Below are 12675 nucleotides of genomic sequence, written 5' to 3'. Positions count from 1 at the left end.
ATGGAGGAGTTCTGCAACTCTACTTTTTGGGTGAGAAATTACATTTATACTCATGTTTCCTCTTCTCAAACACAGGCAAACATGGCCACCGGTTGTGACCCAGTAAATTCAGAAGTATATTTGGCCTAAAGTTTAGTTTGTTTAAGAAAAAAAATCTTAATTTCGTGATCGCATCATCTAGTAAAGACTTTTCGTTTATTCTTTAGCTGTTTACTGGAGATGCTTTTCTTGAACTGCCTAGCTGCAGAAGCACCTTCTATCAGAGAAATGGAGGAAAAAGCATTTTCTTCAGTGCTGGGGTGGGAATTGTTAAATTACAGTTTCTAGGGTAGGAGGAAAAGTAGAAGGCACATGTCTGAGCCCTTTGGGAATGTACCGATGTTGAAATGATAATAGTATGTTCTAGAGGTATTGTCAATAGAAGGTATGGACCATAAATTGAGATCAGGATTACACATTTGGGCATTATGAGCATTGAAATATCTTTTGTCTGTTTGAGACAAGGGCTCTCTCTATAGCTCTGGCTGGCCTGGAATGCTCTGCGTAAACCAGGTTGGCCTTGAACTCACAGAGATCCTAGCCTCTGGAGTGCTTAAAGGTGTGTGCCACCACCATAACTGAGCAGAAATATTTTTCTAACTATTAGAACTGTGTAGCACTGTCTTTAGAGGAAGAACAGTTCTGAAGAAAGGGCCATGTGTTTGGGGACGGGGTTAAACAAGAATAGTCCTTGGTAGACCTATGGAGAGCTGGGGCTTTCAAGACAGGGCATGCTACCAAATGGCTTAGTAGATGCAAAGTGAGATTCTGAGTATTGCTTGCAACATTAATGTCATGTTCAAATATGTCAGGTGAGTTTTCTGAATTCTAAAGTTTGGTGTCCTTCCATAGTGATGGGAGGAGCAGGAATGACATTACAGACAGTCTTTAATGTATTAGGAAGAACTTAAAACGCCAGGCCTCCATGGCCGGGATGTAGCAAACTATTTCTTGAGAACCCCCTCTGAGAACTATTTAACAAAGCATCTTGTAAAGCACTGTAATCTTTCCTTTAAATCATCAGTACCAATAGGTCTACAAAACCATTTGAAAGTATTTATGGAAAAGGATAACTCTACCTTCACCCGATTCCAATACAGGAATTGCTACCTACCCCCAACTCCACCCCCACTCTTTCATTTATTACATGTAAAGTGTAAAATATGCTTCCTGTCCAATAGTGCACTGTCATTCCTGCACTAAAATGTACCATTTCTCCTTGGTTTTGATATAAGCCTTCTCAGCCATACTAATCTAAATGTCTTGGTATGACTAAATCCTCTGTCTGTCTGGTACCTGCATGTTAGAATATTTGCCAGTGTGTTCAAATGGTGCTAGAGATCAGGGGACATATTCTTATCCCTGATAATAAGGGGACGTGTTCTCCCCTTGGATAGAGGAATAGTCTTTCTTCTTCCTATAATTTGGTGACTATTTTAATGAGTTACACAGATTAGACAGTGTAGAAGTTTACTTAAAACCAAATGAAGGTAAGCTTTTAGAGGCAGGATTGCCAGAAAAGCTCCTAAATGTCATTTGTTTTAATGTAATATATTTATTAATGATGAACACAAAAATAAAAGGTAAAGCTTGCTATAGACATGGAGTTGAATTCCAGTTGTTTGGGAGAATTGGTGTCTTTTAAAAAGTATGAATATGCATCTGTCAGTTTTTTCTTTTGGTCCCTCAGAATTCCTCACTCCTGGACAGACAAGAAGCAGACCTGCCGCTTTGTTTTGAACAGACTGTTCTGGTGTGGATTCCTTTGGGCTTTCTTTGGATCTTGGCCCCTTGGCAGCTTTTCAGTGTGTACCAATCCAGGACCAAGAGGTCTTCTATAACTAAGTTCTACCTTGCTAAGCAGGTACAGTAGCTCCACTATTTTCAAACTCTCATTCCTTGGTGTAGAGGTGAGGCATTTTCTTTTGGGTTAGAGTCTTTGTCCCAGTCTCTAACAGTTGATGGATAATACTGTTTCAAGCAGAGCCATGCTGTGTTAGAGTGGTTTTTCCCTGCCGGTCTTGTCTCACCACCATGCCAGCCCCAAATAATGCACAGAGATGCTGTATGAGATATAATTCTGTTGGTCAGTTACTAGCTTCTTATCGGCTACCTCTGTCTTAATTATTAACCCATTTCTATTAATCTAAGTACTTCCACATGCTCTTATCTTACTGGAGAGAGGGGCTGGCGTTCTTCTCCCTCCGTCCTCCATCTTGGATCTCCTCCCTACTCCTTCTTCTCTCCTCCTTGTCTCCTAGTCCCGCCTATCTTCCTTTCCTATTGGCCAACAGTGCTTTATTCATTATCCAATAAGAGAAACATATTTACATAATGACATCTCCCATCAATGCTGTGGTCCTACCTATGTCTCACTGGCCATGTTCCTTAGTCAAAGTAGCTTTGGCTTTTTTATAAGAAGAGAACTCTGAATTCTTGTGGATACTAAGTTCTCTAAGCACAAATGAGGGATCAAATTAGCATCACCTTTTATGCATTTGAGATGTGAACAATGGGTCACCCATCTTTAAGGTGCTCTAATAAAATGGGGGGGGGCTGTAATTCAGTTGGCACCTACCATGAGATGTACCTAAACCATATAATGTTACCTTTTACACCAATCTAACCATCACTTACTTCCCAAAACTTAGATTTGAAATGGATTTTTACATTTTTCCAAAGTATTTCACCAGTCAGGAGATCACACATGGGGGAAAGAAGAAGGGCTAGCTAGTATGCATGGTGACAAGCCAGATCAGAGGAGTAATGGGAAGAACATGGACGATAGCAGAGATATAGATAGCACGAGAGGAGGAGATCTCAGCCGGCTCCGGTAACCAACTCCACTGAGTGGTCTTGCGATGCTGTGAGGGTATCATAAAATCTACCCTCTGCCCTTTGCACTGCTTTTCTTTATCCTTCTGGCTGTCCTCACTTTTAAAGAGGTTTTTAGAAAAGCAAATTAGATTCCCTTGTTTGGTGAGCTTCTATACCTGTAGCCTACTGTAGCCTGGGCCTTAAAAGTGAAGACAGCGGGATTCGCGTGCTGTTTAAACATTACGTTTAACTTGAAAGTGCAAATCTCTACAGAGAAGAAAAACCAATGTGTTAACACACACACTCCTCGACTACCCGTCTTAATCCAGTCTCTGGGAACTCAATTAAAATTCGTATTTTAAGGTTTTGGTTCCTATTCCAAGGACAGCAGGCATAGATTTAATGTCTTAAAAATTTCATAATAATTGGTTCCTCCTCTCAAATAGAAAGAAGCACAATTCACCCTAAAGTAAAAATTCACTTTTTCTGTCACAGTCCCCACTCAGGCTTCAACTTGCTTTTCTCCTCAGCCTCCTCTTCTCCCTGCCTTTGGGCTGTTTTGTTCATTGGCTTCCTGAATGCTGCTCTGGCTCATTGGTGCTGCTCTGGCTGATTGGCCATTAGCATGGTGCTATCTGGTCTGAACTTAGTCACTCTGCCTGAGCAACATGTAATTAACTGACTCCTCACATGTATTTGTTTAAAGATTCAGCTTCAGTGAAGGACACAGAAAACAGCAGGTAATGGAAAAAACTGGGGTTTTTGTTAGTTTGGTTTTTTTTTTTTTTTTTTTTTTTTTTTTTTTTTTTTGAGACAGGGCTTCTCTATACTGCTTTGGAACCTGTCCTGGAACTGGCTCTGTAGACCAGGCTGCCCTTGAACTCACAGAGATCCGCCTGCCTCTACCAAACTGAATTTTAAAACAAATAATGACAGCTATGCTGAAGTCAGATCCAGAGGTACAGCAAAAACAACCTTGAGTCTAAACCCGTAAGGTGTGTGGATAATTACAGAAGTATAAGATAAAGCATTGCCCAACTCGTCCTGAAAATATCTAGTAAGCAAGACCAAGATAAGAGAATAGGGTTTGTGCCAGGGTGGAAGGGTTTTGCTAAGTAAGCAGAAAAGGGTCTAGTAAAAATGGCTATCTCATAATAGACAGGGCTTCTGGGGGATGCAGTCCCGGAAAGCGTTGGCACTGAAATTAGGCGTTGTGTCTGTTAGGGAAGTGGTAGAAGTGGGCACCCTTAGTAATAGGTAGATCTAGCTGGAGAGCCTCATCACTCATAAAGCACCAAGGAAAAGAGGGTCTTGCAGAGAGAAGTATTAAATATGAGTGAGTATTTTTCTCCTCTTCTTTAATAGCAATGAGATGCATTGCTTTATAGGAAGTTGTGTTTTACCCACATACAAGCAACATTGAATGGACTCAACAGCTTGTGTTTAGGAATACAAATATATATACAAATGCATGTATGCATGCAATAGCAGTTAATGAAAAGAAGAGACCTTGGCTTTGAGGGACAGCTGGGAGGGAGGAAAGGGAAGAAAGAAATGCTGTGATTAAATTATAATCTCAAAATAAACAATAACAAGAGAAGGAGGCTGGGTTTTAGAAAGTTTTAAAGTCATTGTCTGATTTCTGATAAATCAGAGATCAAGATAAAAGAATATTAGGTATTTAGTGAATCATTAAGCAGTTATGTGTTTTCCCCTTGCAAATTGAAGCGAGTACATGTTTCTAATGATAAGAAGGAATATGTAGTTACTGTAGATTAACACTGCCATATATATTACCTTTTTTTTTTTTTTCTTTCTTTTTTTGGTTGTTTGAGACAGGGTTTCTCTGTGGCTTTGGAGCCTGTCCTGGAACTAGCTCTTGTAGACCAGGCTGGTCTCAAACTCACAGAGATCCGCCTGCCTCTCCTAAAGCATAAAATCAAAAGCAAACATTTCTACTTCATCCTCCTACTTTGAAGTCCTGTTCTGTGGAGGCCTCAGTTATAATGATTTGATGGTTCTACCTGTATTTGCGAAGTAATAAATGACATACTTCTGCCCAGGAAATGGATGTGGTGCTGTGTCAGAGGCTGGAGAGAAGGAAGTAACTGGCAGAGCTGCTAGCCCCGCACATGGGCATGTACACACACACACACACACACACACACACACACACACACGCGCGCGCGCACACACGCACGCACACACGCATACACGCGTGCACACATGCACACGCGTGCACACACGCACATTCACACACACACACACACACTGAACACCAAGTTTCAGTCAAGCCTTCCAGTTCTTTCCTGCTCTGTTCCTTCTCACATTTCCAGTCTTTTTATTTTGAAATTTTCCCCCAAAACATTTCTTGTACTTGTTACTTTCATATTTAAGTTTAAACTCTACCTCCTGACCTGCTTTTGATAAACATTAGATGATTAGTGCTCTCGAATTCCTTAGATCCCACTACAGGAGAACATCAATTATTTTAGAAAGGCTAACCATGAAGGCTCTAAATCTTTGCATTCCTAAGGTGCTCATATGCTTATGAAATTCCAGTCTCACATTTTTTTTTTTTTTTAGCTCTGAAGATTTAGCTATATTTTCCCTTAGAGTCTTGTGTTACTAAGAATGCTTATTCCCGTGATCCTCATTACATGTTTTTTGTTGGTTATAGTTTGAAATCTCACGAATCTTACCTAAAGGTGTTTAACCTAAAGACTCATAGTTTTCTTATTGCTGAGACATTTTTATCTCACTCTTTAATTTCCTTTCTTCTTCTACTTGGAAATTCTGTGTCTTTGGAGTTTCTTTTAGACAGATGCTGAATTCTCTGATTCCCCAGTTTCTCTCTCTCTCTCTCTCTCTCTCTCTTCTTCAATATTCTTTCTCTTTTCCTCTATATGCTAGGAGATTTTTCCAATGATTTCTTCCAGTTGTCCTAAGAATCTTTATTTTAATATTTAGCAATTATTAACAATTTTTCTTAATTTCTGGATATACCTTTTTCTTTAAAAGCCTACTTGCTTAAATGATATAATGTCTTCTCGAATCTGTCTTATACTATCAGTTTTAAAATCTCTTCACTTACTATTTCCTTTTGATACACATGCATCAGCTGACAGACACTTGGGTTGCTTTCACTTTTGTCTATATCAAACGATGCTATTAGGAACATTTATTTATTAGATTTCTAGTAGACGGTAAGTATGGACCAATTTCTTAGGTCCATACTTAGAATTGCTGGGTCATCTTTTGAGGAACTTACAAAATTCCAATGCACCCATGCCGTTTTATGTTCCATTAGCCATGTAGGAAGTTTGTAACACTAATTTTCACCAGGACTTATTACTATCCATCTTTTTTTAAAATTAATTGTGTGTGTGTGAAAGAGAAAGTGTGTGTATGCCCATATGTGTGCAAGTACAGAGCCAGAGGAGTATGTTGGGGTCTCTGCTCTGTGACTCTTTACCTCATTCCCTTGAGACAGGGTCTCTCACTGTAGCTGGAGCTCGACAGACTAGAATTATCCACCAGTCCTTGCTTCTCCCTCCCACCCTGCCCCTTAGTGATCGGGTTACAGGCCCACACCGCATCGTGGGGTTAGCGTCTGTAAGCTGTGACCACACTGGAGGCTTGAAGAAATGAGACGTAGTTGAACAGGCAGAGGTAACAGCATAGCAGCAGTGAGGTCTAGCTCAGATTCGATGCTGTCTTTTTAAGGTGCATTTTGGGCTTTTGTTTCTCTGCTATTTGTAGCCGGACTTCCTTGTCAGCTGCCAGCCCCCATATAATGCATATGGAGGTCAGAGGTCAACCTCTAGTGTTGTTCCTTGAGCCATCCACCTTGTTTCTTACAGAAAGTCTCTCACTGGGACATGGAGCTTGCCAGTTGGGCTAAGCTGACCATTTGGTAAGCTCCAGGGAGCCTACCTGTCTCTGCCTTCCCAGTGCTGGGATTACAAGCATGTATTATCAAACCTTTTTTTTTTTTTTTCTTTTTTTGAGACAGAGTCTCACTATGCATCCCTGACTGTCCTGAAACTCACTATGTAAGCCAGACTGGCTTGAAACTCATAGAGATCCTCCTGCCTCTGCCTCCCGAGTGCTGGGATTAAAGGTGTGTACCACTGACAGCAGGCTACAGTCAGTGATGTATTTGAACAATGGTACACAGTGATTCAAACAACTATTTCTAGTGTAAATAGCTACACATATTTCAAGTAATAACAGAGTTCTAAGTATGCCACAATAACTATAATAACTATAATCCCAGCACATGTGAAGCCAAAGAAGAAAAATCATGAGTTCAAAGCCAGACTGAGCTACATAGTGAGAACTTGTTCTAAAACAAAATAAGCCATGATAAGCAATTTTGATGTGATGACTTTAAAAATGTCAGTGATTGCTGCTGTTGTTGTTACTTCTTTCTTCACAAAGTTCCTAGCAGCAACAATAGGTGTTTGACAACTATTGAAGGGGCAACTCCAATTCCATTAGATTTGATGCCCTCTTCTGGCCTCCAAAGGTACCTGCAGGATGTGGCGCACATACAGAGAAACATATACACATTAAAAAAAAAAAAAAAAAATCTTAAGAAGAAAGAGAGAGGGGCTGGAGAGATGGCTCAGTCTGAGCACTGACTGGTTCCAGCGGTCCTGAGTTCAATTCCTAGCAACAACATAGTGGCTCACAGCCATCTGCAATGAGGTCCAGTGCCCTCTTCTGGCCTGCAGGTGTACCATCAGGCAGAACACTACGTAATACATATGAAAGTGGTAAAAGTGATAGTGTGTGGCTTCCATGACAAGCTTTTGGCTTCTCTTTCAGGCCAACCATTCTCAAGAAACTTGACAGCCCTGTCACGGAGATGTTCAAAGTGCTCCAGAAAAAGGCCCCCTTGATTAGGAAATGAGTAATTTTTGTAATAGCCAGTAAGAAACTGAGGACTTCTGCTAACACTCAAGTGGGTGAACATCTCAGAAGCAGATCCTCTAACCAAGAACCCCAGGAGAGACTTTAAAGCAGAGCCAAGCAAGTAACTCATAAACTCTTGATCCATAGAAAATATAAGGTACGCATGTTCATCCCCAGGAGGAATGTGTTCAATATACAGTACTTTTTAAATTTAAAAAATAGAAGAAAAACAGAGAGAGCGCTGGGGAGACAACTCAGTCAATGAAGCCCTGCTCCCACCCCTGAGAACTGGAGCCTGGTGCTCAGTACTCGTGGTCTACAGGCTCCAAAGCAATACAGAGGAAAAAACAAACCACACAAACAAAAAGCAAAGAACAAACAAACAAAAGACAAATCCATCACTGCAAACCATTCTATTTCAAGAGGTTCTGAGAGCGTTACAAACAGTGCATGCCTTGTTTCTTCTCAGGTGTTCGTCCTACTTCTTCTTACTGTAGCGGCCATAGACCTGGGGTTTGCACTTACAGAAGATTCCGGACAAGCCACAATTCCTCCTGTTAGATATACTAATCCAATCCTCTACATATGCACGTGGGTAAGGTCCAATACTACTTCCATCCTGTTTGTCTTCTCTTAACCCATACAAAGCAGAAATATACTCTTTGGCTATTGAATTACATTACTTCCACCTGTCTTTTACAAGAATTTACAGAGAAATATTGCTTAAGAAATTTCTTCTTGTTTTGAGTTCCAACCTATAGAATCTTCTCTAATCTGACCACCTTATTTCTTGCCATCTAAAGGCCACAGAAGAGATCTAAATTTCATGATGTAAAATAATTTTTAAATGTTGCTACAAATCATGGCGTTTCTCCCTCCAGAACAGCGGTTTGCTAGCACAACCCTAGTATAGGAACCAACATGTTTGAGTGAAATGATACAAGGCAAGGCTTAGGGTTTTTAAATGAGTTTCTTAGACCAATATTATAGGATTGAGATATAGTCAACCATATATATTCATCAGAATCTGCCTCCTCAACCTGACCACTGCCTGCTATTAATTTCCTTGTGTCCTGAAAAGGTTTCATAACTCTCCAAGTAACTCCACTAAAATACAGTCCTAACACTGCTTTCCTGCTAACTTCTCACCTAAGTGTAGAACTCACTAGAGAGAGGGTTCAACCGCATCAACAAGGAAATCTGACGTCCGTGTATTCTCTGCCTGGCCAAATCAGCTTCATCTCTCATTTCTTCCCTGTTCCCTGACACCCTTCCTCCTCCATCTGTGGTGGTGACACTGTGCTCTAGGGTTTCTGTGTGTCTGTGGTGGTGGCACTGTGAGCCAGGGTCTCTGTGTGTCTGTGGTGGTGACACTGTGAGCCAGGGTTTCTGTGTGTCTGTGGTGGTGGCACTGTGAGCCAGGGTTTCTGTGTGTCTGTGATGGTGGCACTGTGCTTCAGGGTTTCTGTGTGTCCCTCTAGCTCCTGGTTCTAGTGATCCAGCACAGCAGGCAGCGGTGCATACAGAAGAACTCTTGGTTCCTGTCCATATTCTGGGTTCTCTCAATCTTCTGCAGCTCCTTCCAGTTCCAGACTCTGATACGAGCACTCCTGCAGGTAAGGAGAAAGGGGAGGTGACAATAAGACAAACTGCCGGCCAGCTTCGGAGTCAGAGAAAATGGCAGCAAGCAATCTGAGTTCCAGGATAGAATTATATCAAAGGGTTTAGTAATAGTCTTTAATCCTAAGCATTGGTACACAAGGGCCTTTTAGACTGTGATAAAAAGAGAGAGAGAGAACTCATTGTTTTATTTTCTCCCATCCATAGGACAGCAAGTCTAACATGGTCTATTCCTGCCTGTTCTTTATCTCCTATGGGTTCCAGATCGTCATCCTTGCTCTTTCCACCCTTTCAGAAAAAAGTGACCCATCACATGTAAGACTCTGACTACATTCATTTCATATGTCATTTAACTGGAGGATACCCAAGCATTAGTAGCTTGGAGATGCTGGGTTCCATGGAGGTCTCATGAACCCACAATAAGGTACAGATTGAATGTCACTGACCCAAAACTCTAATATCCCAAATCCCCCAAATTCGAAACTTTCAAAGACTGTACAATATTGCAAACTGGAAAAACTTCAGAATCAGAAATACGATTGGTCCCAATCGATAAGGGATGCTCAATCTGTAGTATAGAATGCTTTATATATGCAAAGAAACAAAATGCTAAGTGTATGGAAACATGAATTTCCATGTTCAACTGTAAATGTTTCACACAGGCAGCTAACTTACATACCAACCCCAGAAAATCTGGTTGCTAGAGCCTCCGAATACATGCCGAGCCAACATCAGCCAAATGGCTAGTCTCTGAAGACATGTCTAGAAGATCAGTTTCTAATTTTAGAGTGCCATAGAGTCCCTATTTCCTATTGGTTCACTTTCCAATTTTTTTTTTTTATTTTTCAGAGTCCATCATCCACGGCTTCATTTCTGAGTAGCATTACGTTTAGTTGGTATGACAGGTAAGAAGTGCCTGGATTATGGGTTCCTCTACCTGTATATGCTCACTTCTCTGAGAGTGGGGGAAAGCGCAGTTTTTAAAAAAAAAAAAAAAAAAAAAACTGCCTCCTGTGGCCTTTGTTTCTCTTCTCTTTAGAGAGTTTGGGTGAATTTAATTCAGCCCCTTCCTTGGACTGATTAGGATGAGGAGGAGAAACTGGGAGGTAATTGTTTTTGGTAGCCTGAGAGTCCCATGGGAGAAATAGAAGGAGACAGCAAGACAGCAAAGGGGGAATGTGTAGGCAGGTGGTGTGTGCAGGCTTGGAGGGGAAGGGAGACACAACAGCTTGGGCTGCCAGACAGTCTAGAACCACTGTCTTTGGTCTTCGTAGTTTGTGGACCTCTGACAGGCTAGGGAGGTCCATAAATGTTTTACATACATTGGACACAGACTATAAACATATTCAGAATATCTAAAAGCAGGTTTTCGGGGATGGAGAGATGAGTCAACAGCTAAGATTCTTGCTATTTTTTCAGAGGATCTGAATTAAATTCCCAGCACTCTTATCAAGTAGCTCATTCACTATCTGTAACTCAAGCTCCAATAGGACCTCATGTCTCCAGCATATACAGAAACCTGAACACATGTGCACATACTTTCATACAGACACGTACACATACACAGAATTAAAAGTAAAATAAAAAAGCAGATTTGTGATATAGTAATGAATTACTTTAAAATCAATTCATTAAATTTAAATGTCTAATGATAGATCTCATAAAGATCATAATTTGAAAGCAGCAATGGGCCTAAGTTAGCCATGAAAACATCTCTGTTCTCATGGTAACAAAGACACCATATGCTGCTCATATTAGGAGAAAAGGCTGGATTTCAGTTTTGAGTTGTTACAAATAAAGATGTGATGAATTTTCCATTTGTGATCTCAAAGCCCTGAGTTGGAGAGGCCCAATCTAGGGATACAGTATGAAGGCAGCTGTGAGATGTACTGCATTTCCTAAGGGCATCATGGAGGTCCCCCAAAGAGATGGCAGAGAGTAGAGAGGCAGTTGTCACTTGAAGGACAGAGGGCAGGGGGTGGTGATGCCTTTGACTTTTGATCCTGTAGAGCCTCTCCTCTTTTCTAACACATTCTGTTGTCTCTGTGTTCTCCCCAACTCCTCTGTTAGATTAAAGGGCCAGGAGATGGAGATAATGGAGCAGTAGATAAGTCCAAAAGGCCACCCCTCTATCTCAGATCAGGAGAATAGGTTCTGATAGAGGCAGACTGACACAGCACATAGGGTCTCAGCCTGTGGGTCATTCTTGTTCCAGCATTGTTCTGAAAGGTTACAAGCATCCGTTGACACTGGACGATATCTGGAATGTTGATGAAGGGCTTAAAACAAAGTCAGTCGTAAGCAAGTTTGAGGTGTTCATGACAGAGGACCTGCAGAAAGCCAAGCAGGCTCTTCAGAGGCGGCGGCAGAAGAAGTCTGAGAAGAGCGCCGAGGCCACGCTACACGGCTTGAACAAGAACCAGAGTCAAAGCCAAGATGTTCTTGTCCTGGTAACTTTAACACAAGTGTCTGGGTGAATGTGTTGTATGTCCTAGGCAAGAATCAGTGTCCTTTCTAACATTTGCCCCCACATTTTCATACTATTCTACACTTCCACTGCAGCTTGAATGAAAGATATACACTTCTAGTGATAATGCCTGAGTAGTGGATGAATGGCTGTATAATACCCTGTTGTTTCTCCTTTTGGATATATTTGGAAATTTTCATAGTGTGATGATAGTAATGATAATTAATAGTAATAATAGTAGCATTGCTAGGGATAGGGAGATGGGGGCTCACTGGGTGAAAGCACTTTCCACATGAGCCCCGTGGTCTTCATCTGAATACCTAGAACCTACGTAAAAAGCTAGACTCAGTAGAACGCATATCTGTAATTCTAGGTAACTACAGGAAATGGGGACTGGAGACAGGAAAATATGCAGAAGCTCTTAGGTCAGCTAGCCAGGTTTAAACAGCAGGGAAGGGACCCTATGTCAAACAAGGTAAGAAGGCCAAGACCAACATGTGAAGGTTGTCCTGACAGTCAGGTGCACACTTTGGCACATCTGCAACCTGCACTCCCACACACAAACATCCTCTCCACACTGGCTGTGTACACTCTCTCTCTCTCTCTCTCTCTCTCCTAGAAACTGCACTGTATTGGAAGTTAGCATTAGTAGCTAATGTATCGACTCATTTATTCAAACATGTTTACTGAACACAGATGCGTGTCTATTGGGGGTAATGGATACAACGAACAAGTCTGATAGAAAGCTCATCTTTAGAGAACCAGGGAAGAAAGCAATAAGCCAATCAATATGCTGAAGGTGATCAATGCTA

The 12675-nt window shown here is 41.3% G+C and overlaps 1 protein-coding gene across 1 annotated transcript in view; it reads left to right on the top strand.

Annotated features, from left to right (window-relative positions):
• Positions 1-12675, top strand: part of Abcc2 (ATP binding cassette subfamily C member 2) — a 50753-nt gene continuing 38078 nt past the window's right edge. Inside the window, exons 1-7 of the mRNA XM_051200035.1 lie at positions 1-30; positions 1730-1903; positions 8246-8371; positions 9258-9392; positions 9604-9711; positions 10246-10301; positions 11612-11846. Coding sequence (XP_051055992.1) covers positions 1-30; positions 1730-1903; positions 8246-8371; positions 9258-9392; positions 9604-9711; positions 10246-10301; positions 11612-11846 — 864 coding nt within the window. The remainder of the gene's footprint in view (positions 31-1729; positions 1904-8245; positions 8372-9257; positions 9393-9603; positions 9712-10245; positions 10302-11611; positions 11847-12675) is intronic.

This window comes from Phodopus roborovskii, unplaced genomic scaffold (assembly GCF_943737965.1).
Source record: "Phodopus roborovskii unplaced genomic scaffold, PHOROB, whole genome shotgun sequence".
NCBI classification, from domain to species: Eukaryota; Metazoa; Chordata; class Mammalia; order Rodentia; family Cricetidae; genus Phodopus; species Phodopus roborovskii.
This window is presented reverse-complemented; position numbering and strand designations above follow the sequence as displayed.